The sequence below is a fragment of the Prinia subflava genome, chromosome 9 (assembly GCF_021018805.1).
Source record: "Prinia subflava isolate CZ2003 ecotype Zambia chromosome 9, Cam_Psub_1.2, whole genome shotgun sequence".
In the NCBI taxonomy this organism is placed as follows: Eukaryota; Metazoa; Chordata; class Aves; order Passeriformes; family Cisticolidae; genus Prinia; species Prinia subflava.
Window position 1 is genome coordinate 5579561 of NC_086255.1, and position 24616 is coordinate 5604176.

The 24616-nt window shown below is 44.7% G+C and overlaps 2 protein-coding genes across 2 annotated transcripts in view; one reads left to right on the forward strand and one right to left on the reverse strand.

Moving 5' to 3' along the window:
* Nucleotides 1–16814, forward strand: part of EIF3A (eukaryotic translation initiation factor 3 subunit A) — a 28693-nt gene extending 11879 nt beyond the window's left edge. Inside the window, exons 11-22 of the mRNA XM_063405217.1 lie at nucleotides 39–224; nucleotides 2341–2688; nucleotides 2937–3041; nucleotides 4728–4841; nucleotides 5110–5232; nucleotides 5950–6103; nucleotides 7025–7209; nucleotides 8920–9008; nucleotides 11414–12231; nucleotides 13510–13684; nucleotides 14105–14274; nucleotides 15552–16814. Coding sequence (XP_063261287.1) covers nucleotides 39–224; nucleotides 2341–2688; nucleotides 2937–3041; nucleotides 4728–4841; nucleotides 5110–5232; nucleotides 5950–6103; nucleotides 7025–7209; nucleotides 8920–9008; nucleotides 11414–12231; nucleotides 13510–13684; nucleotides 14105–14274; nucleotides 15552–15793 — 2709 coding nt within the window. The 3' untranslated portion in view covers nucleotides 15794–16814. The remainder of the gene's footprint in view (nucleotides 1–38; nucleotides 225–2340; nucleotides 2689–2936; nucleotides 3042–4727; nucleotides 4842–5109; nucleotides 5233–5949; nucleotides 6104–7024; nucleotides 7210–8919; nucleotides 9009–11413; nucleotides 12232–13509; nucleotides 13685–14104; nucleotides 14275–15551) is intronic.
* Nucleotides 16815–23333: 6519 nt separating this feature from the next.
* NANOS1 (nanos C2HC-type zinc finger 1) lies at nucleotides 23334–24389 on the reverse strand. Its single transcript, XM_063405218.1, has one exon. It carries the CDS (start codon nucleotides 24287–24289, stop codon nucleotides 23513–23515), a length of 777 nt encoding a protein of 258 aa, XP_063261288.1. The 5' UTR covers nucleotides 24290–24389; the 3' UTR covers nucleotides 23334–23512.
* Between the last annotated feature and the right edge of the window lie 227 nt (nucleotides 24390–24616).

Genomic DNA, 24616 nt, shown 5'->3' on the forward strand with positions numbered 1-24616 from the left:
AAAATCCTTTTTCTTCCTTTTTTTCTGTTTTTGCAAAGGTTCGCCTTGATCACACGACTAGGACACTGAGTTTTGGTTCAGATTTGAATTACTGTACTAGAGAGGATGCTCCCCTGGGCCCTCAGCTGCAGAGCATGCCTTCTGAGCAGATCAGAAACCAGCTGACTGCCATGTCCTCAGCTCTGGCTAAGGCTCTTGCAGTCATTAAGCCTCCTCACTTAATGGTAAATCATTTAAAGTTTTACGAGAATATTGATAAAGCTTATATTTTAATGAATGTGTTTTCTCAGATGTACATTTTACTTCCTTTTTTTTCAGCTTTTAGTGGTAGTCAATTTTTTGTGATTTTAAGGAAGTCATTCTTAAAAGCACTCAGCTAGCTAGTTTCTGGGCATAACTAAAATACAGCAAAGTGTACACAAAAGGCCTGAGTTTAAAGTTTCCAGTCTTGCAAATACCAGGTTTAGGATATAACAAATAATAACTGCCCCATATATGAGTCTAAAGAAACAGGGTTTGTTTAAAGTTTTGCATGCATTTTGGAAGATCCAAGAGCCTGCTTTGTTTATTCTTCCGTGAGAAACTGTTGTTGTGAAAAACCTGGAATGTAGCTTTATAAAACAAAACATCCCACAGCTCAGGAACTGACCTGTCTTTGTCCCTTCCTTTCCTCCTCCCTGGCACTCTTGGTTTCAAGGTCAGACTCACATTTCAGGTTTTCCAGAGCTCTGTAGCAGCAAGGTGTAAATCAGTCTCAGATTTCCAGCATGTTTTGGTCGTGGCAAGTTAAACCTTCACTTCTTTTACTAGAGCAGTGGTAATTTTTTAATTTGTTTTAAGTTCATGAAAGATTTTATAGCTAACATATCAGATATTTATTCCATAGGGAAAAAAGGCTGATAACAGCATGTCCATGTTAGATTCTCTACAGGTTGAAATATTAAGTAATACTCTTAAAATTGAAATGTAGAAAGTAGAACTGTACCATGACCTAATGCTCGCTTCCTTATGTCAGCTTGAACATACATTTCTGGTTTTATGGTGTTGAAGATAAAAATATTTCTGTGTAAGTTTTCCTTTAAAAAGATTTGGTTAATGATTGGTATTAGATTGTCATTTTGAAAGAAAAAACATACTTCAACTATACATTTCTGGATAGAAATGGCAGTTAGTCCTGCACTTGGCACTTATTCAGTAGCTGAATAAGACATAAATCCTTCTCATTTTACTTATTAGTGGTCATTACACTTGTAAAATTGGAGAACAGTATCAAGGTTAATATCAAACTGTGTGGTTAGAGAAGCTACAGAACAAGTTGATATCCTTTTTTCCTTCACTATTCAGGTCAAAACTTCCCACTTTTGTCAGGTGCTTAAAAGATTTTAATTTGTCACATTTCTAATAATTCACAAAATCATTAAATTTGTCTGAAGCTTTTAACTTTGGTGTTTCTGGCACCTCCATTTACCTTTAAACGTGTACAGATTTGCAGCAAAGTACAGATGTTTCAGTGTGTTTGCTGAATGCCCTAGGAGTGACAGGTTACTAAAAATATCCCAGCGGGTGCTCACATTTCAGGGGTAGCATGACTGGGGGAGTGTGGGGAGCTGATTTGGGCTGCAGTGTTTGGCTGGACTCATGGAAAGGAGCAGCTCCCTGAGCTGGCACAGTGACAGCAGCTCATGTGTACAGCATGAGTGTCCACAGAGAACTGTGGGGTGCTCTGGGGAATGCTGGGGTGGGAAGGCTGCTGAGAGAACGTCTCTGTTCTAGTGTCTAGGAGCCTAGAGTTTTTTATAAGGTCATGCAGATGGTTTTAAATACAATGTTTAAATTGTTGACTTATTTTTTATTATCTCAGAGATAGTGTTTTGTGTCAATCAGGATACTTTTTTCTTCTATTAGTGTGTTTGGAAAATAACAAAACTTTAAAAGAACAAAGCAACTTCGGTGAAATACAGTACATATGATATCCTTGCAAACACATAGAGAGACAAACAAGATTGGCCCACACACTCGTTGCAGTTAGATTTCAATATCAGTAACGTCTAGGTGCACAATATTTTTGGACAGAAAAATGTCAAACTGTTGTACCCAAGCCATGTTGCAGAGTATTGGCTTTTCCAGACAGCTTTCTCCATGTGCACGTGATTCTGGGCAGTCAGTACTGCCTCGGATGCCACTTAAATGAGAGATCAGATTTGCCACTACAGCTGTATTTCCATTCAGTTGGCAAGTTTGGAGAACAGAATTGCATTTTCCTTGAGAATCATTGCTTTGCTTACTGCCTTTTGAAGAGGGACTGTTTGCATCATTGTCTTATTCTTAATTTCAATCCAGCAAGAGAAGGAAGAACAACATCAGCTGGCAGTCACCGCCTTCCTCAAAAATTCCCGGAAGGAGCATCAGCGTATCCTTGCGCGCCGACAAACCATAGAGGAGAGAAAGGAGCGCCTGGAGAGTCTGAACATCCAGAGGGAAAAGGAAGAGCTGGAGCAACGGGAGGCAGAACTGCAAAAAGTCCGGAAAGCCGAGGAGGAGAGGCTGCGCCAGGAAGCAAAGGAGAGGGAGAAGGAGCGGATCCTGCAGGAGCATGAGCAGATCAAAAAGAAAACTGTTCGGGAGCGCCTGGAGCAGATCAAGAAGACTGAACTGGGAGCCAAAGCATTCAAAGATATTGATATCGAGGTAGGGGTTTTATTGTTGCAGCGGGCAGTTATTTAGTTATGCTTCCAGTGTTACATTGCTGGGCTACCTGAATTTCATGGGTTTGTACTGCAACGGGTCTTACAAACAAAAATGTCTCTCAAAAATGAGACAATGTAAGTAAACTTGAGTTCTGGGTTTGGATGGGACCTGTATTACCTGGGGGAATAAAGACCACCTTTTGTGGGAGTTTTTCTCCTTTTTATGTTAATAACTTTACTTGGTTGTAGGATCTTGAAGAATTGGATCCTGACTTTATTATGGCTAAACAAGTGGAACAGCTGGAAAAAGAAAAGAAGGAACTTCAGGAACGACTGAAGAATCAGGAGAAAAAGGTACAAAGTTGGAAGGGTAAAAATGTCCATAAAAGTTTTTTGTGAATGTGATCTGTGTTGATAAATATATGTGCATACACACATATATAATACTGGTCTTAGAAATGTTATTGTTTGAAACTAAAGAAAGGTACATGTGTTATATACCAATAGGGTCTCTGGTTTCTGTACAAAAAACTAATTGATGGAGTTGGTTTGAAAAAAGACCCTTAAGGTGAATGTGAAGTGAGTCTTAATTGGGAAGACTTGTAATTAAAAATGTTCAGAGCAAGTTAAATGTTCAGAGAAGGAGAGACCATTACAGAGAAGCTAAATTAAGCAACCATGGTAGTCCTCAGTGAAAAAGGGGAAACTCTACTGCTAGAGCCCTCCTAGATGGCAGGAAAGGATCTGTCTTAAACGTGGATAGCTATAAAAGTGTGAGGAATGTGTCATAATAAATAGAAACACATGACCTGGGCAAGGTGAAACTCAGCCAGGACTTGCTGCTGTATTCAGGATTGAAACAGGGGTTCTGTGGTACAGTTGGTGACTCATGTCATTTAAAACTGGTTTGAAGAAAAATGGCAAGTAGAAAGTGGCAGCTTAGTTAGAAAGGTTCCAGTCAGGATCTTTGACACTGCAGGCCTGTAAAGCTGTTGCTTATACTGGACAGAAAATACATTTACAGTAGAATTAGTAGTCACCTGAGTTATCATGATCTACCAGGAAAAATCAGCACGGCTTCTATGAAAGGAATGTTAGCAAGGGCTTCCTCTTAGAGTTCTCTGAAGCTGTCAAAGCAAACATATGACTGAGACTGATCTGATGGGTGTAACTAAGTTGGATTTCAAAAAAAAGCTTTTTGCAAAGTTCTTTACAAAAAAACCCCACTTAGTAGTGTGACAAAGTCTTTCAATTATGTTCTGGTTAGATAGATTTAAAAACTTTATATAGGGAAAGCAGGGGAAAAAGTCTCTCAGTCTTTGGCTTTGCATATTAAATGATGGGCTTCAAACTTAACATTCTTTGCCAGCAGTTAGAAGAACTTGGTTCTTCTGCATTTTGAGCACTGTCTGCAGTTCTAGTCTCTTTATGTCTGAAAGGATGCAGCAGAGCTGGAAGCTTGTCAGGAGGCCAGCGAGAATTATCAATTTTGCTGATTTTGATAATTTCTGTGGGAGAAATATCTTTGTAAAATAGTACCCCTCTGTCTGACAGATTTCTAGAGAGAGGATGTGGTGCCAGTCTGTAAGAGTGTACTTGTTTTAGTTGTTCTTGCACTGCATGCAAGGGGTGGTGGAGTGAGAAGCATCAAAGGAAGCCAGCAGGAGCTGTGTTCAGGGCTGTTTGTAGGTAGAAGTTGGATCTTCATGCTGTGAGCCACAGACATGCAGGAGTTCTTTCCAAAGTACATTGTTGTATATATAAAGCTTTGAGTTCAGAAGGACAAGAGGGGAAATCCATTAATGTTTAAAATACAAACATGATGCTGAGAGAGAATTGTGCTGTGCCTATCTCATTCCTGCATCCTTGCCTGGGAGTCCACTCATTTGGTTGCCAGTGGTAGAGGCAGGTTCTTGGTTAGATTGACTTTAGATGGTCCAGTATGGTTATTGCTGTTGCCATAATATATCAAATATACTGGAGAAATTAGGGGTTTATGTGTGCATTATGTTACACTAAAGATGTGTTATCTTTCCTCAGATTGACTACTTTGAAAGAGCGAAGCGCTTGGAAGAGATTCCTTTAATAAAGACTGCCTATGAGGAACAAAGAGTGCGTGATATGGAGCTGTGGGAGCAACAGGAAGAAGAAAGGGTAAGAACTTTTTGTTCAGTTGATAAAGTGCATTAGCAATGCATGAAAAATAGTGGGGTTTGCACTGTTTGTGGTTTTTTTCCCCAGCTCTTTCCAAAAAAGGAAGAAAGATTGAAATGTTAGCTTTGTGATTTTGCTGTTCTAGTGGACAGCAATTTCTTCTGTCTTTGCTCTGAAAGGGGAAGAGAAAATTTCTCCTTCTAGTGGCTGGGGCAGATTGAATCCAAATGTATAGTAAAGTTATACTTTGTATATTTTCTGTATTCAGATCACCACTCTGCAGCTGGAGCGTGAGAAAGCCCTTGAGCACAAGAGCAGACTCTCCAGGATGTTGGAGGATAGAGATTTATTTGAAGCCAGGCTCAAAGCATCACGACGAACAGTTTATGAGGTACATGAGATGTGGCATTGCTATCAAAGTACACCCCTAAAGTGACAAACTAAAACTGACCCAGGGGTTCTTCATGAAACTAAAAACAAATTTGTCTTTAAAATGGTTCTGAACTGTGGAATTGCTTATTTGTGCTTTGGTTTTTAAATTAAATTTCTTGCACCCATCCCCAGGTAATATCACTTAAAATTTTGGAAGTTTTGGAATTTTCTGGAGAATAAAGGAAGGATAAATTGTTTATTTCATTTCAGCTGTTAGTAAGGGATAACTGGGGGTCACAAATACAGACAGCTGTATCTGCCTGTTTATAGCTTTGAGTATTTGTCTGTGTTGCAGTAAAAATTTGCTTTACCAAAAAAGGCAGAAGAGGTGTTATGTTAATATAAATTAGTAACTGCATCTGATTCTTTGCAATAGTAAGGATAATTTTGGGTAATATGTTTTAGGTACAGATAAATTATTTAGGCAGTTCCTTTTCTGAAAAAGCAGAAGACTAATACTGTGCATGATGATTTGATTGTCTTCTACATTGGAGAGTACTGTCTAACACAAAATTCATTGCAGAAGAGACTGAAATGGTGAACAGGTCATTTTTCAGTGGAGCAAAATGACTGTGTTGCAGTTTGTTTGTGTCTCTGTGCAGCTTTATTTAGCAGTTTATGTTAAATGCCCAGCCATTACAGCTGTGGTGTTCTGAGGGTGTGGTTGGTGTTTCAGGATAAACTCAAGCAGTTCCAGGAGCGGTTGGCAGAGGAGAGGCGGAACCGTCTGGAGGAGCGCAAGAAGCAGCGCAAAGAGGAGAGACGCATCACTTACTACAGGGAGAAGGAGGAGGAGGAGCAAAGGCTGCGGGAGGAGCAGCTGCTGAAAGGTGTGATTGAGGATGTCACTATTTCATCCTTGAGCCTTTCCATTTTGTAGCACAGATAACGTCTGGTTTTCCTGCTTCATGAGTTTGGAGGGAATCTTTTCAACTTCCAGTGTTGCACCTACCTGTGCAGCGTAGACAGGAAGGTGAAGCTTTGTAGCTCCTAGACATGAGTGAAAGAGGAGAATAGAGTAAGGGAGGCTAATGAAAAAATGAGTCTTAGCCTGTAGTTGGAGTTCTGGCCACTTATTTGTGCACATCTCAAAGAGAAAAGAAGGGGAACATTGGTGTCAGATCAAGAACTCCAAAATTGTAAATGATTCACACACCTTTCTTTGTGGATTGTTTTGTCTGATAGCCTTAATAACCTGTTTCAGGGCTTTAGAGGAGAAGAGGTGGTTGGCAAACTGCAGGATGAATTTGTGCCCTATTTTTCAATTGGAGGATGAAGATTTTGTGTATCAGAGTTCATCATAATGCAGTATTTTAAAAACAAACAAAAACTGAAGCAGTCATGAATATCAAATTTCTGACACTTAGCTGATTTTTTATTTGACCTTTCCTAAGAAAAGGATCCTCTACCATGTTTGAGGTAGTTACTGATACTTTAGTTGCTATAGTTATGGTCTGCACATTGAATTAACATAGAGGTATTGGAACTTTGTTTTTCTTGCTGACTGTTCAAGATGTCTCATTAATGGGTGTATCAAGGGTCCTTTTTCTATTGCTTTTGAGTTAGAAGACTTGCAGAAAACAGGTTCTGTAGTTAGCTAAACACATCATATGAAATGCTTGTATTTTTAAGTGGGTTTTTTTTTAATAGAGTCCAAGGGAGAGATTGCATTGTGTAACCCTTGTGTGGCTACAGCAAAGTAATGGAATTTGTGTTGGTAACGAGGTCTCTGTGTGTTTCCAACTGCGCAGAGCGCGAGGAGAAGGAGCGCATCGAGCGCGAGAAACGCGAGCAGGAGCAGCGCGAGTACCAGGAGCGAGTCAAGAAACTGGAGGAGCTGGAGAAGAAAAAACGCCAGCGAGAAATGGAGATAGAGGAGAGGGAGCGCCGCCGGGAAGAGGAAAGGAGGGGGCTGGATGACCCCTTCTCAAGGAAGGTGGGTAAGACCTGCAGGTTGGTTTCTTTCTGGCTGCTCCTTTGTAGATTATTTGAAGGAAGGCATTGCAAAGTCGTGGGTTTGTTTATTTATTTATTTCTTAAGCTATAATGTGAGTGGTTAATGTAATAGTTAAATTAGTGTCACTTAGTTTCAGCTCCCTATCAGGTTCTGGAATCTCTAGTTTAGCAATAGAGTGAAATAAAACAACTACTAAGATCTCCAAGCTGTTTAAGTACTAAATAAATGAAGACTAAAATGAATACTGGACAAAATTCTCTCTTATACAGAAAGAAAGAAAACTGTTGCAAGCAATTCAGTGACTCCTGAAAAAGTCAAGAATTCAAGTAGATGTTGGAGGAAAATCCCCCCCAAATTAAACATAAAAGCATAGTTTTTTGTTTTATAAGAAATATGGAGTAACATAAAACCAAGAGATGTGTGCAACTTTCTGTTTATAAATAAAACTTCGATTGGGGAATTTGTCATCCCTGTCCAACAGGAAGCTAAACAAATATTACCTGGAAATGTTAAATGGTGTAAAAGAATCTAATGAAGTACCATAAGCCTTTTACACTCCCTCTTTTTCAGAACTTACCATTCAAGAGAAGTAGTTTTAAATTTCACCCCCCACAGCCTTTCTCTTTGTTTAATACATATTTCATTGAGTAACACCATGAAGATAAATTATCATCTTGTATAAATTGTTTTGATAATCTGTCAAGTAAATAATCATGATGGGTATTTTTCACATACAAGGTCTCCTATCTGTGAGCACTTGATTATATGGAAAAGCTGGCTCAGGTTCTGAGGGAGATACCTGTACCACTCCAGAAATTCCATTTGCAGTTTTGGGATTCTTTGCTCACCATTGTTATTTGGGGTCATTTCAAAAGCATTTAAGGAGACAGAGTAGTGGATATGCAAGATCTTGGTTAACCCATATTGACAAATAAAACCATTTTTCAAAGTGGGGTTTAAAACAGGAGTACCCTTCTTATAAGGAGGTTGTGTGATTATGTGGAATCAGGTATTTTGGATGGTTTAGATAACTAGTATTTTGTGATGGAATTAAGGCATAAAAGTCCGTTTAAATTGTTTGTCTGGCAATGGAAGGAGACATTTTAACTTTATCTTAAAAAACCACAGATTGATTGTTGCTCTGCCCTGCAACCTGTTTGAGTTACTAATATCTCACCTCTTCTGTGCACTGAGGTATTGGGAACAGAACTGTCCTTGCCACAGAGAGCTTTCATTGTATTCACTTACATTTCCTGATGAGATCAGAAAGCACAAAAGCAAATAATTACTTAAATTCATTCCTGTTGTCATAAAGGCCCAGGAAAAGTGAAAAGAGGTTTCTAACAGGAACATCTCTTTTGTGTTAACATGTAGTGGCTGTGGCTGACTGTAGCTGTTGTTCAATTGTTCATACACTTTTCATAAACTTTCTAGTGTATTTGCATACATCCTACCCGACTGGTAAAGTTTCTGGGAAACTTTCAAAGGGAACCATATTTTTATTTGAACTGCAGCAGAAACAATGAAGTCAGTTAAAATCATACTTGAGTTACTCAAACTCCTGATAGTTCAGTGTTCTGCAGTCTGACAATTAAGTTTTTAATGACATGACCAAGGGTAAATTATATGTTGAAATTCTTTGTTTTGAAGTATTCAAAGAGAATGTTCCTAATTTCTTTTGACACACAGGAATCTCGTTGGGGTGACAGGGAGTCCGAAAGCTCCTGGAGGAGAGGTGGTGAGCCGGAATCTGAGTGGCGCCGAGCACCAGTGGAGAGGTAATGGGGGCTACTGAGCCCCAGTTAGATTGGGATCAAAGTATGGAGGCTCCCTTTTTGTTGCTACTGCTAAAGCTGCACTGAGTAATATCTCCTGCCTTTACATCTCTGAAAGTTACCTTCTATTAAACAGTTGCTTTGTAAGGATCTTGGAATGAGAGAGAGGTTTTATCTTGGAACTGTGCTCAGATAACATTCCTGTTTTATTTGGCTTAGATATGTGAAGGCAAGCAGACACCTTCTGTGTGTGATAAACAAATTGCTTCCTTGCATTCCTTTTTAAATTAACAATTTCTCTCCCACTCAAACATTGGTGTCAGTTCTATAAATACAGAATGGGGAAGGTTGACAAGCAAATGCAGTGTTCTTGGATGATGAAATTCTGAGATTTTCTGCTTTAAAAACTGACAGTAAGTCCCAGAGCAGAAAACACATGCCATAAATGAAACAAAGTTCTGAAGAACTGCATTGAACAGAGAGGGATAGATTTCTGAAGGAGGAATATTATGAAAATGTACTTTGCACTTTAAAAAGAAATCCACACTTGTGTACATCTGTTTTGGATATGTACACTAATAATGCAAACCGTTTATACAGTTGTACAAAACAAGGTTTTTAACATTTGTCCGTTTTTGTGCTCCACATCAGGATGAACTGTAGCTAAAAATATTTCTGATGGTGCACATGTAGTTGTTCTTAAAAGCCTATGCTGATAGAGAAAACACTGCTGATTCCAATTGGCTGTATGTTTTATGGCTTAATTAGCCTTGCAGGTAGATAGATTTTTGTAAATGTCTAACCCTAATTTCCAGTACAGCAATTTAAATCCATTACTGCTTACTCTGAATCCAGTGGAAGCAAATTGATTGACTCCTTCTTTCTCTAGTAATTCCTTATAATGTTTTAGAAGGAAGTGATCTCTCTATGAACAAAATCCATCTTTCCTTAAAAGCTGTGTTGCCATTCCTGGTAGTGATCCACTTTCTCATGAACTGCAGAATCTAACAATTGGATGAAACTGCTGGGTGAAGCCTTTCACTACTCATATATTGCATAAGTTGTGGTGCCCCATCCCTGGAAATGTTCCAGACCAGGTTGGACAGGACTTGGAGCCACCTGGGATAGTGGAAGGTGTCCCTGCCCATGGCAGGGAGTGGAATAAGATGATCTTCAAGGTCCCTTCCAACCCAAACCATTCACTGATTTTTTTGAAGTGTTTAATGCACTTACTTGTATGCTTCAATGGATTTTTTTCTACACAGAGTGATACAGCTTGTCTTAGTCATTTCTCATTCAACTTTTCTAGAGATTGATTAGAGGTAGTTTAAAAGCAATAGTTTAAAATTAGATTTAAAAATCCTAAGACCCTGAGACAGTATCTGAATGAATTAAATACTTGTTCATCTGATAAACATTATAACCATTCTTCCACATGTCTTTTATGGTAAAATAATCAGATTTTTGAAAGGGGAAGATTATCCAATTTGAGTCTAAATGGAAATTAACAATCTCCATGCCTTGGCTTTTACCTCACAGATCAATGGTAATTGCATTCTCCCTTATTCTTCCAAACCAGGAAATGCACTGCTTGCATTTCCTCAAAATTCTTGAGACTCTGCGTTGTCACAAACTGTTGTCGCTTTGTTCTCACCTCTTCAAGTCCTACATCTGCTGTTTTGTAGCATGTCATTGCTGGTTTTTTGTTTACATTTTAGTAGCATAGTGGATTTCTAAACCCTGGAGTGCTCTTTTTGTTGTATTTTGGTTTGGGTTTTATTTTTTTTTAAATCCATGAGATTCAACCCCGGTGCAGCTTCTCTTCTCCTGCCAAGAAGGAGGAGACACAGCATTTCTGTGACGTTCCATTTCTTGGTTCTTTTTATTGCTGAGGAGGGTTAGTTTCCTGAAATTAAGAAATTAATTTGGTGACAAAAGCAGAGTTTATGGTCTAAATGTATGTATAAAATCCTGTAGACTGCAGACTTAATGGTGTGTAGGGTTGGTAGGTGCTTGAGGAGGGAGGATACTTAATTGATGGTTCTGGAGTTTTTTAATATTAATTCTTCTAGACTTGTGTCAAGTTTGCCAAATTAGGCTTGGTGTAGAAGCCAACCCTCTTCTCTGTGATGTTGCAGCAGATAATCAACAAGGGACTGTCCAAACTGTAGTTTTGAAGGAGATGATGAACTGCTCAGTCTTTACTGAGGCTGTAGGGACAGTGACCCACCGCTTTCCCATAGCAATGAGGGGCGTTGAAAGGTGCATTTTGAAACTGCACCCTTTGTGTTTGGAACCACTCACTAACTGGGTGCAGTCAGAAATGGCCTTGAGGGAGTTGATGCTGTTGATGTAAAGCTTTCCTGGATGTCACCTTCCACTTTTCACTCGTTCCCTGTGGTTTACAGAGACTGGCGTCGAGGAGACCCAAGAGATGACGAAAGGCCTTTCCGGCGCGGGGACGACCTGCCCCGGCGCGGGGACGACCTGCCCCGGCGGGCTCCTGCAGATGACAAGGAGCGTCCTCCAGAGTCAGCAGAGGACAGGCCACCGAGACGGGAAGGGGACGAGGACAGGCCTCCGAGGAGAGAAGGGGAAGAGGACAGGCCCCCCAGACGTGGCTTGGATGAGGACAGGCCGCCCCGGCGTGGTTTGGATGATGACAGAGGAAGCTGGCGAGCTGCGGATGACGACAGGGGTCCCAGACGTGGCCTGGATGACGACAGGCCTCCCAGACGTGCTCTAGATGACGACAGGCCTCCCAGACGTGCCCTGGATGATGACAGACCACCCAGACGTGCTCTAGATGATGACAGACCACCCAGACGTGCCCTGGACGACGACAGGCCCCCCCGGCGCGGTTTGGACGATGACAGAGGCAGCTGGCGCGCGGCGGATGACGACAGGGGACCCCGGCGCGGGCTGGATGACGACCGGCCGCCCCGCCGGGCTCTGGATGAGGACAGGCCCCCCAGGCGTGGGCTGGATGATGACAGGGGCAGCTGGAGGGCTGCAGATGATGACAGAGGGCCCCGGCGTGGGCTGGATGATGACAGAGGGCCCCGGCGCGGGCTGGATGACGACAGAGGGCCCCGGCGCGATGACGACAGGGGACCCTGGCGGAACGCGGACGATGACAGGCTCTCCAGAAGAGATGATGACAGGGGCCCGTGGCGTGGTGGGGAAGACTCAAGGCCAGGCCCTTGGAGACCATTTGGTAAACCAGGTAAAACATAGTGATACAATAATCCTCCCTCCAAAGTGTGTGGTATCCTCATGTCTGTGTAACGTACTTGATGCCAGAGATGGGAGAATCAGCTCTGAAAGCATGCAGATTAACTTGGCTGATGTGGACACACTTCTACTTCATATAATTAAACCTTTTAATTTGGTTGAATTTTTTAAAAACATTGCTTGTCTGGAAGATCCATGATGGTCACACACACTAACACTGGTCACTTGCCTGTGTGCAAAACCAAAATATACTAATTGAATGCTCTGCTGGGAGCATTCTCACTAGATCAGCACACCTTGGACTCTTTCACTACCCCTTCCACATGTCTGAAGTTAATCTCTTTCTAAAGGAGGGTTTTAATACCCCATTCAAACGGATCTGGTTTTGATAAGCCCTTTCTGTGTATACAGAGGTAATGTTTTTACATTCCCTTTTTGTTTTTAACTTTCCTGAAAGTCCCGCTTAGAGCAGAGCTTGGATTGAATGACCTGAGGTCTCTTAAAATCTGAATTATCCTGTTCTTGTACTGTTTATGTCTATTCTAAAGTGTCACTGATGGTGTCTAGAGCTGTTTCTGATTATTTTTAGAACTGTTGATGACATTTGAATGTTAGATATGATTTTGATTTCTTGGTTCTTTTCACTGAAGTATTGGCGGGCACCATGTCATCTTTCATAGACACTCATTCTGTAATCCAAATGTTTAGAAAACTTATTATAAATATCAAAACTTGCACTCCAGTTTTTCCCGTTTAAAGCCAAAGCAGGCTACATCATAAAGAACTCCCATTCATAAATAACTGAGCAGTATTGCAGGGTGCACTGTTAGGTGAATTGTAACAAAAGTCACATTTTAAAGTAGTGCTTTAAAGAGCAGTAAGTTCTTTAAAAATCTGCTTGCTTAAAGTCTCCTCACGTGTGGATTTTCACAAAGGACCCTGCTGTCTGAGCTACACCCTTTGCTGCTTCTTGCACTTGTTTTTCACCAGACCCTTGTGGTTTGTGGGTGAAAGCTGCAGGGTGCAGCCAGCTCTGCTGGACCATTCCAGGCAGCCCTGACATGAGGTGTGCATTACTGGCTTCACATTTAACAGCTTGCACAGTGTTTTCTGTTTGGTCTCCCATCTTCAAATTTCTTACAAACATCTTGAGTTGATCTTCAGGAGTCAGAACTTGTAAAACCAGTTTCTGTGGTGGAAGTAAAGGGCTCTTTGTCTACGAGAGAGCTCAGAGGTCAGTCACAAACTCCTTTGACTCTCTTTCTTACAGGGGGGTGGAGAGAACGAGAGAAGGCTCGTGAGGACAGCTGGGGCCCTCCCCGAGACTCCAGGCCTTCAGGAGACCGTGAATGGGATCGAGACAAAGATCGGGATGAAAACGAGAAGGAGCGGGAATTTGACAGGGAGAGAGATTTTGATCGAGACGATCGTTTCAGGCGTCCCAGGTCTGACTTCTCTAAGTGCTTCTAGAATGTTTCTGCTTAAAAAAAAAAATGGCCCTGCTGATACAGAAATAATGTGGAATTTCTGAGTGAAAGGAACAAGGGTTGGTTTGTGTGAAACTAAGCACTTTAGGACAGCAAATGGATATAGGGGCATTTTGGAGCCTTTTTGGTTTGTTAATTTTAGGATGATGCTATCTGTTTACAGGAGGGATTCCAAAATGCTTAGAATTCTTTCAAGCTTTTCTTTTTAACCTATTATCAAGAGAATTCCATGTTAGGCTCCAGAAAAACAAAACCAATTTTAGAAGTATGTTAAACAGACACCCACTGGGTCTGTAAATATCCACGTTGTGATTTATTACAGCTCCTTTCCATAGCAAGGGTAAAAATCTTAACATTCAGTTTTATGTTTTGCCAAAGGGATGACGGCGGTTGGAGGAGGGGGCCAGCCGAGGAAACCTCCAGCTGGAGAGACTCGAGTCGTCGTGAGGAGTGGGACAGAGGTGGCCGTGACATGAGAGACCGGCGTGGGGACGACAGGGAGCCGCCCCTCCGGAGAGGGCCACCCCTGCGGTCCGAGCGCGAGGAGCGTACGTTCATTCCAGTGTCCCTAAAGCCCTGTGTCCCACCCAGAGCCCCCCTCCCCTCCTCCTGGCACTGCTGGGAGGGGCTCACCGGGGAGGAGGTTATATTTTCAGCCGGTATTTCAACTGCCTTTCCATAAGCAAAATAATGAAAAGTACCTTTGGCATCATTGAGAATTCTTCAGGGAATCTTGACTATTTGTAGCTGTGTTCTTTTCCATCTTAGTAGCATTTCGCATCTACAGTAGGAGGATAACATTTCAAGTATGCACTTCTCATGGGATTGTGTTCTGGGTGTGTGTAGTCCTTGTGTTTAGATTATCAAGACAGACATCCCAGAAAGTAATTTGTGGCCCTTTCCTGAAAACCATTAAAATGTAACAGAAATATTCTGAATGAGGGTTTCACACCATGAATGGTATTAATTTTGATGCAGATCTGTATTAATTTTGTATATTTATTAATCCTTTGCTGTGTTCTAAAAATACAGTAACAGCAAATCCATTTAGCCTTGAGGGACCACCACATCTTCCAATTCTGGCTTTCTTACCTTCAGAATCTCATTTTGTCTCTGCCCCAAATGTGGGTGTTCCTGCACTTGGGAGCAGGCTGGAACAGAACATGGGATCAAACACAGGAGTGCTGCTGACAGAAAGGCAGACTGTTCTCAGTGTAGAGATTTTTTTTTTAATGTATCAAGAAGTTTTGGGATTTGTCAGCTGGGGCAGAACTCTTAGCATCCTTTTTGGTGGAAATGAACAGTTCTTCATACAGTAACGGGCGATGGATGCTGTTACCAGTGGAGTCATGTACTTCAGTACCATTTTACCTCTGATTCCAGTAGGCTGAAGAGCAATTTTCTGTCTTTTAGTAGCAGCGAACACCTAAACGTTTTCTACAATGTTTTTAAGTCAAGATTTTTCTGTTTTCAGGGTTCAGTCATTTCTAAGGAGACACTTTTGTGACTTTAATTCTGCTACTATAAGAATATACATATTTTTTCACCATAAAACCATGTACATCAATAGAACATCCTTATTGCAGTTACTGTAGTTTAAAGATGACCCTGGGCTTGCTCACCACAATCCCAAAGCTGAGAGGAGGTTTGAGTAGTTCTGCTGTTAGCTCCCTATAAAATTAAAATGTGTATTTGGCCGTTGTATTCCTGTTGGCAGGGCTGGGGATCAGCAATCCCCCTGCTGGGGTTGGGGCTGTTTGTTTGAGCTCTTGCAGGCTGCTAGCAGGGCGTGACTGAGCTGTTTTTATTTCTTGCTGTGCCGTAGCGAGCTCGTGGCGACGCGCCGACGACAGGAGGGAAGAGCGCGGGGAGGAGCGGGAACCAACACGGCGAGCAGCCCCTGCCCCTGCTGCTGCTCCAGCTTCTGCTCCCCCAGCAGCACCCAAAGAGCGGGAGAGGGACGGCGACAAGGAGAAGGGATCCTGGAAAACAGAGAAGGAGCGTGAGCCCGTGCGCCGCGCCAAGAATGAGACAGACGAAGAGGGGTGGACCACTGTACGACGTTAAGTGGGAATCACAGAGTTTAACCAATGGTTTAGCTTTGATTTGATCGAATCCAGATTATATTTGTGCTTATAAACATTCTGAATTGGAATTCTTTAACCGATGTTTTGAGGTAACATGAAAGCATGAATTACTTACTCATATAGATTGATCATGCACAAAACTCACAGCAGAAGGTTGGAAATTGAAAGCCAGTTTTTGCAATTTCAAATGATGCTTATTTCATGGGTCATTTGTTGCTGAAATAAAAAGAAGCAAGCCCAACAGCTGTCTTGAGTACAGCTTCTCTCTGGCACCAAAACAGGCTGGCCTTTTTTTTTTTTAGTCTTTCTTAGTTTGGAATGGGGTATTATTGTCACGGGAAATGCATTTGAAAACGCCTCTGTTCACACAGTGGAATTATTGAAAAAGCAGGGCTAAAAGAATTTGCATAATTAGCCAAAAAATGAAAAAGCCCTCTTATACATAGGTATCTTGGAGGGAAGGTGGTTTCTGAGATATTCTATCACTATCTAAATTCAGTAAGTTGTTTAAATTTGAATTGAATACAATAAACAGTGTGAATTAGCTACACTGGGATATTTTCTGTAGATTTACTTGAATCTATAATGCCTCTGAGGCCACTTTGCAGTCATTGTTCCAGTAATGTACACACTGCTGCAGTGTACAAAACAAACCTGCAGCTTTTATAATTTCAGTGTTTTGGTAAGCATATGGCTATGTACTTTTTGTTGCCCATATCACAACTGCTTTTTCCATTACTGGATAATTCATGCCTTTCAAGGATTTATAAATATTGTCATATTTAAAATGTGTGGTTTTGGAGAAATTGTTCAATTTTCCCCCCAATTCTTTGTCTTCAGGGGTCAATTCTTTCCCTTTCCAAAAAAGTGATTTGTAGTAGTGGCTGTGTTGACTTCAAAGCCGGGGTGCAGTAACAACAAGGAACGATCTGGTCACACTGAAGCCAACACAGAACTTGCTGCTGTGTGTTTCTTCAATGATAAATAAACAACTTAAGGAATTGGCTGCTGCAGTGTCTTGACTTTTTAGTGAGTCCTGCACCATGTGTTCATGCAGAACAGCTGTTGAGCAGCCCTTTTCTTTTCTCAAACCTGTTCTGTACTAGCTCAAGGAGAAGGTGAGAATACCTGGGCTGGTTTCTTCCTGAGAAACCTGGTGTGTGAACAGAAGTTGTAATACTCCTCTTGTCATTTTCCTGCCCTTCTCTGGGTTATCCAGGGCCAGTAGTTTTCTTGGGAGAAACTTGCTCTCAGAGCCATCTTCTCAGGGCTTGGTTTTTGTGTCTTTGGATCTGTCATGTCATTGCTGGGTGAGTCACAGGATTCCTTCAGAGAAGTAGTGTTTTCCAAGGATAAAAAAAAATACTGTATTTTTTGTTCTTTATACAGTCACAGAAAGGATGGAATGAGAGAACAGCAGCCATCCAGTAATGGTGTGTTCTGGATCTGGAGCAGGGGTGCTGCTGTTCTTCAGCCACCTCCTGTCCTTGCTTTCTGTGTCACAGGATTAATGCTGTTAAGGGGACCCAGGAGCTCCCTTCACTGCTGGCTGTGAAATACCTGTTTTACTTAGAACCCTGTTTGGTGGTGAAGACCTCCAAGGCTGTGGACTGCAGAACTGTTCTGAGAAGCCTCTTGCAATGCTTGACTGGCTCCAGACTGAAAAATCTGTGTCACAGAATGGTTTGGGTTGAAGGAGACCTCAAAGGTCATCCAGCCCAACCCTCAGCTGCAGTGAGTTGGGGCACCTGCAACTCGATCACATTGCTCAGAGCTTGAATGTTTCCAGGGATGAGGCATCCACCCTTTCTCTGGGCAATCAGCCAGCGTTTTCCACCCTCACTGTTAAAAAACCTCTTGTCTCTAATCTGAATCAACCATCCTTCAGTTGAAAACCATATCCCTTTCGCTATCAGAACGAAATCTGCCAGAAAATCTGTCCCCATCCTTCTTACAGGCCCCCTTCAAAGACACAATTAGGGCTCTCTGGAACCTTCTGTTCTCCAGGCTGAAAAACCCAGCTCCCAGGCTTTGCTCACAGGGGAGGTGCTCCAGCTCTCTGGTCATTTTTGTGTCCCTCAAAAAGTTTAAACCTCTCTTACTTGGCTTCTACCCCGTGTCTCTTTGCTCACTTGTGTGCTGCTGTGGAAAGCTGGAATTTTCCAGATAACTTCATAGTAGGAAATGAGCAGCTGCTGTGAGGTCTCCCCTAAAACCCTTCCTTTTTCCAGGCTGAACAAGCCCTGTGCCCTCAAGCTCTCCTCCCAGGTGTGTGCTCCAGCCCCTGAACACTGTTGGCCCTCTGCTGAACTCAGCTCAAATTGGGCCAAGTCCTTGTATGGGGGGAATGGAACCCCAAAGAGCACACGGGAAAGATGAGGTGAGCTGAGGGGATCCTTTCCTTCTGTGGGCTGGGATCCAGGCCTGAACAGTTCAGAGCCCAGCTCAAACAGCCTGGGATGTGCTGGCTCATGCTCACCTTTTCCCCTGCCAGGGCCCAGAGGAATTTGAGCCCCCAGCCTGCCACTGCAAGGGCTCCTTCCTTGGCTGGGCAGGCCCTGCCCTGCTCCCCCTTGAATCCAGCAGCCCTGTCCCAGCAGTGTGGGCTGGAACTCCCACCTCAGCATCATCTGTGGCTGCCTCCAGGGCCTAGAGGATGGTTCCAGCCCACAGTGCTCAGCCTGGACAGCCAGCCAGTTTTTCTGTCCCCTGTGTTATGTGGGCTGTAGCATCCCGAGCTGGGTGCAAGAATGTTGTGAGACAGTGCTGAGAGCCTTGCTAAAGCTGACATGAAGAACATCCAGTGCTCCTTCCCTCGTCCACAAAGATATTTTATTATAGAAGGCAGGTGAGCCCGGCATGGTTTACCCTCAGTAGTTCCATTCTGGTTGTTCCCAGTCGTCTTCTGCATGTTCCCAAAAAGGTGTTCTGATAGGACTTGCTCTGATTTTCCCAGGGACTGATGTGATACTATCTGGCCTGTGCTTTCTCAGATGGTCCTTTCAGCCTTTTATCAATGACAGGCACAACATTTGCCTTTCTCCAGCCTTGTAATATGTAAATAGTGATTATACCTTCAGTTACATAGTTTTAATTGTATCCACACAAAGACATTTTCACACAGGGATGAGTGTTAGTCATTCCTGCACCAGCTAATGCTGTTTCCCAATCTGTGTTATTAATTTGCATTATCTGAGATTGTGGTAATGTTGTCAACGAGTGTTATATTCTCAGGACTGGGCAGCTCGAGAAGAGGCTGGGGAGATGTGAGCTTTGCAGGCATGCCAGTGTGTTTATTTTATTGCTTGATCTATTTAGACACAATACTGACAGTGATCAAAAACCTCTGCTGACCAAATCCAGCAGCTCAAACCTCCATCTCCTGCCATTATTAAACATGAGCACAAAATTTGGTTACCTGAAAATGCTGATGAAACCAAATGAGTTTTGTGTCAGTCTTTGCCTTGTTTGATTCATGTTCCATTAAACAGCTAAAATTTTCAGTGAACCTTAGAAGAATACAAACTGTTACAGGCTGCATTTAGAAGGCAGAATTTCAGGCTGCTGCTGTTTGAATGGAAGCAAATGTTGCTGGATTAAAATAAATCTCCAGCAAGGCAGTGTCAGGTATGAAAAGTGGTGTTTCCTTCCTGCTCCAGGAGCAGTCCAGACACTGACCCAGCCCATGCCTGCATCATCAGGGTCCTCAGCAGAAGGAGGGTGTAATTAAGCTTTCTCTAGAGTGCTTTACCTATAAAAACTAATACTTTTTTACAAAATCCATATTTATGAGAACTGGCAGGGTGCAGTGATGTTATTCCTGACTGGCACAGCCACAACTGCAGCCCAGGACACGTGGTGACTTTGGTGACCTCAGCGAGGCCATGAGGATGTTGGGGTGGGCTGGTGGGCAGGCAGGAGGCATCTCAGACACCAAGAGTGCTGGAAAGCTTGTCTTGCTGTAAACGAAACACATCTTTTGTTGTTTTCCTGTCCTTGGGCTGCTGTCATTGGCAGGAACTGCTGCACGTAAGCAAGTTTTCCTCCTGTGGCTAAAGGGTACTGCTGAATGGTGTCAGCCTACAAAGGGAAGGCACTAGGTCAGTGAAATGTAAGATCCAAAATTTACCTGTTATTCAGGCATTAGTGCCCATCCTGGGGTTTGCTGCAGCATTGCAAGAAGTAGGCACTCAAGTGATGCAACAAAAACACCCAATTCCTCCTTTTGTGCCATGGCAGGACCAGGTGGAGCTGAAATGCTCCACACTTTGTCTGGTCCTCCTCTTAAATAAAATTAATGCATTTCATTACAGTAGGATCGAGACTCTAAAAAACTATTCCACTGCATTTTGCTAATCAAAACCTCCCTTGCTGCACTTCAGGCTCTGTTAGCCCTTTCTCTCTCGGGCAGGAGGCTTTGGTAAACCTTGTTCCATTTTTAGTGTATCCCTTGTTTTGTCTAGACACCAGGCATTTTAGAATTGTATCTTCCTCCCCATGCAACTCTTAGCAACTCATCTCCAGTAAAAATTAATCTATATATCTAGTGGGTCAAACTGGCACTGTTAAACAAAAAATAAAACAAGACATTTTATAGCTTTGGTGGTTTGGTCCTGTGGTATCTACCTGAGGCACTGGTCAGCAGACTGACAGCAACCTGCCCGGACAGAATCTCCACTCAAGATGGGCACAGACTTACCTGACTTCAGGTGTAAAGTCACCTATACATCTGAAAGCAGTTTCTAATTAGAAGTAACTTGCTTTTTGCCAAAACTAGTACCAGCTGAGGATGATTATCCAATGTTGTGTTCACTCCTTTTGCCAGACTATCACTATAGAAAATATCCCATGACTTACATGCACAGGTGACCATAATATTTTGATTTTCAGATGCCCATAGAGTGAAAATAGTATCTCACTTTTCCTATGAAAGATGCTCATAGAGCGAAAATAGTATCTCACTTTTCCACCTCTTCTGTGGAGCATAATACAGCTCCAACCTGGGCTGCTTTCAGATTAAGCTCTTCGCTGTTCCTAGAAATTAAATTACTAAAGCAAACAGTTCCCTGCATTTAAGGAGTCAAAGAAGCAACACAAATACTGTCTATTGTAACAACCTTTTTAGAGGGACCACGAACAAGCATGCTTCTGCTCACTCAGTGCCACAAGGAGTGTGCTGGTGCACCAGAAATCACAGGAGCTTACTTAAAAAAAACCTATCAAAAAATCCTTTGAGGTTTAGCCTTTGTTAGACTCACACTTGTAAATCTTTAAAGGGCAAGTTGTCCTGTTGAATGATTACATAAAGTAACTGAAGAGCCTTGCTGTCAGGCTGTGTTTCACTGAATCCTGTCATCGTTCTGCAATAGTCTGAGGTTTGTTTGGGGTTTTTTACCTCCCCCACCCCCAGCTGGTCTCGAAGCTGTTACTCTTCCACTTTACCTGTGAAGCCTTTGGTGCCTAGTGCTGGGTAGCAGCGATGACAGGCAGCTCTTGGCCTCTCCAGAGCAAGGCTGCAGGGACTCGGAGAACAGAACCAGGAGACACAGGCAGCAGCACAGCCATGGATACAAGTTTTCCTCTTACACGGGCTCTGCAGAAGGCCAGTGCCATCCAAGACACAGGATCTGCTGTTATCCTGAGGGATTTCCAGGCATTGCTATAGGGCTGGTACTGCACAGCAGCTTTATGTAAACACCAGGGACGTGGCAAACACCTCCAATCCAGCCCGGCCAGTTAACCCTCAGAAAACACCGGAGACAGATTTTCTTTGATCTTTCTTGCTTTTGTGTCCAGTAACAGTTAACTGCATTAAAATGTATATAAGGATCTTCAAACTTCCCACAAGGAGGTAACAAAAGTACAGAAGAACTCTTTCCACAGCATCACACTTGAGCTCGATTCTAACGTGTGGTGGACAAAGATTAAAACTGTGCGGACCAGGAATCACAAAACCAAACACATCTAACTTTAACAGCTTAGAAGAACCTGTGGTGCACTCCTCATAGAGCGAGAGACAAAATGTAATGTATTTAGCACAAGGAGAGGGAGGCAGGCACAAGGTAGCTGCAGCCACTGTGTATTATTTAATGCAAGCCCCACTGCATTTGATAATTAGACCTGACACCATCTTTGGAGCCATCTGATGGAGATTTAAGGGAACACTTCCACACAAAATCACTTTCTCCCTCCTAATTGTTGTGGCTGGGAGTCAAGAGCAGTGATGAATAAAGAACCCTGGGTCCTGATCCCCAGCCCATCCCACACATGTTTTGACTGCATTCTTCACTGTCCTGCCCTCCTGACCCCATCTGCCACCCTGCTGAGCAGCTTTTCAAAAGGAAACCACACAAGTGTGGGTTACTCCTCACTTTCCTAGTTCCCTTTTTCTGTCAGGACCCATCTCCTTTCTCATCTTCCTGGTGATGTCCCAGCAGTTTCTCCACAAGGACCGAGCACCCCTCCTCACCCTAGGTGTTGCTAAAGCCACACAGCAGTGTCACCCTCTGTACTACAAACTCCAGCACCCATCTCTCTGCTCCAGAGCACTCTTAAACCCCAAACTCCTCCTGCTCCTTGTCCTACCTCTGGGTAACAAAACGAACAACAACAACCAAAAAACACCAACCTCCCCAAAAAACAACGAAAAAAAGAGAACTCCCCTCCTCCCCAAAAAAACAAACCCAAAACAAACCAACCAAAGTAATTTCTTTTCTCTTAGGGATTAGAAGTGATATAGCCCTGGCTGATATTCAGTACCAAGGAACTGCCATCACTCAGAGTGGTCCAGGACTTCAGCCTAATTCTTATGCTTTGTAGAGTCTGTGCAGTGTTAGGGATATTTGTTATCCACATGGGTAGATCTCTTTTACTTGCAAAGAGTTAAAGCCACATTCTCTGAACTCCTGAAAATAAACAACCTCCCTTTCTTGCATTCTCCTACGGTCACAGCTTTCTGCTTTGTCCAGGTCTCTTTCCATCAGGCTTCCCCCATTCTCCACCACAAACAGCTGCATCAAAGCTTGCTCGACTGCCCTTCCTTCTGCCTTTCTGTCAGCAGAAAGCGCTCAGTTTGCGCTCTGGCCCCGAGTCCTCACGTTTTCAAACACGCACTTGGATGTTTTCTCCTCTCAGACCTTCCCTAAAGCTGAGTATTCGACACGGAGACCTGCGAGCCCAGCGCCGTGGGTGCCCACGGGAGGAACGGTGACCGCCGGGATGCTGCGGTTTCGGGAAGCAGGTGTAAATTACTTCGATCGCGATTCGCTGCCCAGTTTTAAAACCAGCAAAGGAATGTTTGCTTTAAGAGCTGAAAGGCGGAGTGTTGTACCCTAATTAAATACCCTGCCATGGGCTGGCAGTGAAGAACAGCTCTCCCGCCCGTGCCCCGGAGCGCTCGGGACGGGCCCGGCGGGCGGCAGGGGCGGCGCTGCCCCGGCCCGGGCACCGGGACCCCCGCCACCTCCCCGGCCACTGGGACCCCCCTGCCGCGCACATCCACCCAGTCAGATCTCGCCGTCTCCGTAAAAATCACATATAGATATATTTTTTCTTACAATAAACAAACACAGCGCATCTCCGCCTCGCAGTCCCCGGGCCCGGCGCCGGGCTCCGCGCGTTCCAGCGCGCAGCGGCCGCCCCGGCGCCGGGGCAGTGTCAGCGCGGGGGCCAGCGGGGCCCGGCCCGGCGGTCCCGGGTGCTAGCGGCCCTTCCTGCCCAGGGCGGTCCGGGCGTGCCGGAGCTGCCGGGCCGCCGGCACTTTGGAGAGGGGGCAGTACTTGATGGTGTGCGCATTGTCGCCGCTGGCGCCGCAGAGGGGGCAGGTGTAGCGCCGCAGCACCGGGCACAGGACGCGGCCGTCGGGTCCTTTGAGGATGTGCGTGGTGTAGAGGGCCACCGCCTCCTTGTTGTTCCGGCAGAAGACGCAGACCTGCAGCTCGGGCTTGAGCAGGCGGGAGGCGGCCCGCGGGTGCGCCGGCAGCCGCCCCGCCACCACCACGCCGCCCCAGGCGTGGGCAGAGCCCTCCCGGCCCGGGTGCTCCCCCGAGCAGTCGAACACCACGGCGGCGGGGCCGCCGCGCCCGGGAAAGGGGCTGAAGTCGGCGAAGCGCTCCTCCAGCAGCCCCTCGCCGTGGTGGTGGTGATGGTGATGCCCGCACAGCTCCAGGTCGTGCAAGTCCAGCGCGCCCTCGAAGTACGGCCCCGCCGCCTCTTCCTCCTCCTCCTCCTCTTCCTCCTCCTCCTCGGCCGGCGGCACGGCGGCCGCTACCACCACCGAGGGCGGCTCGGCGCCGAAGCCCTTGCCCGGCCGCACGGCCTTGGTGATGAGCGTGGCCAGCCCCAGGTAGTCGTTCCAGGAGTTAAAGACGTTCCCGCAGGCGCTGTGGCTCCGGCCGCCGTAGCGGGCGCCCGGCAGGCACTCCACGGGCGGGAGGTGCCGGTGCTGCTCCAGCTTGGTGCCCGGGAATGCCTCCATGGGAGCGGCCCCTCCTGGGGCGCGGTGCGGGCAGCGCCGGGCGCTCCGTGCGCTCCGGGCCGCTCCCGCTCCCCGCTCCCGCCGCCTCTGCGAGCGCGCGGCCGCGCGGAGAGCCTCAAGTAGGGGGCGGGGGCGCGGCCGCCGCGCTCCCATTGGCTGCCGGCCAGAGCGCCCTACGCTCATTGGCTGAGCCGCCGAGGGGGTGTGGCTCGGCCGCGGTCGGGGCGCGCTCCGGTCCCGCAGGTGCGGCGGGAACGGGACCGGGATGGGGAACGGGAACGGGAACGGGATGGGGAACGGGAGCGGGATGGGGATGGGGATGGGGAT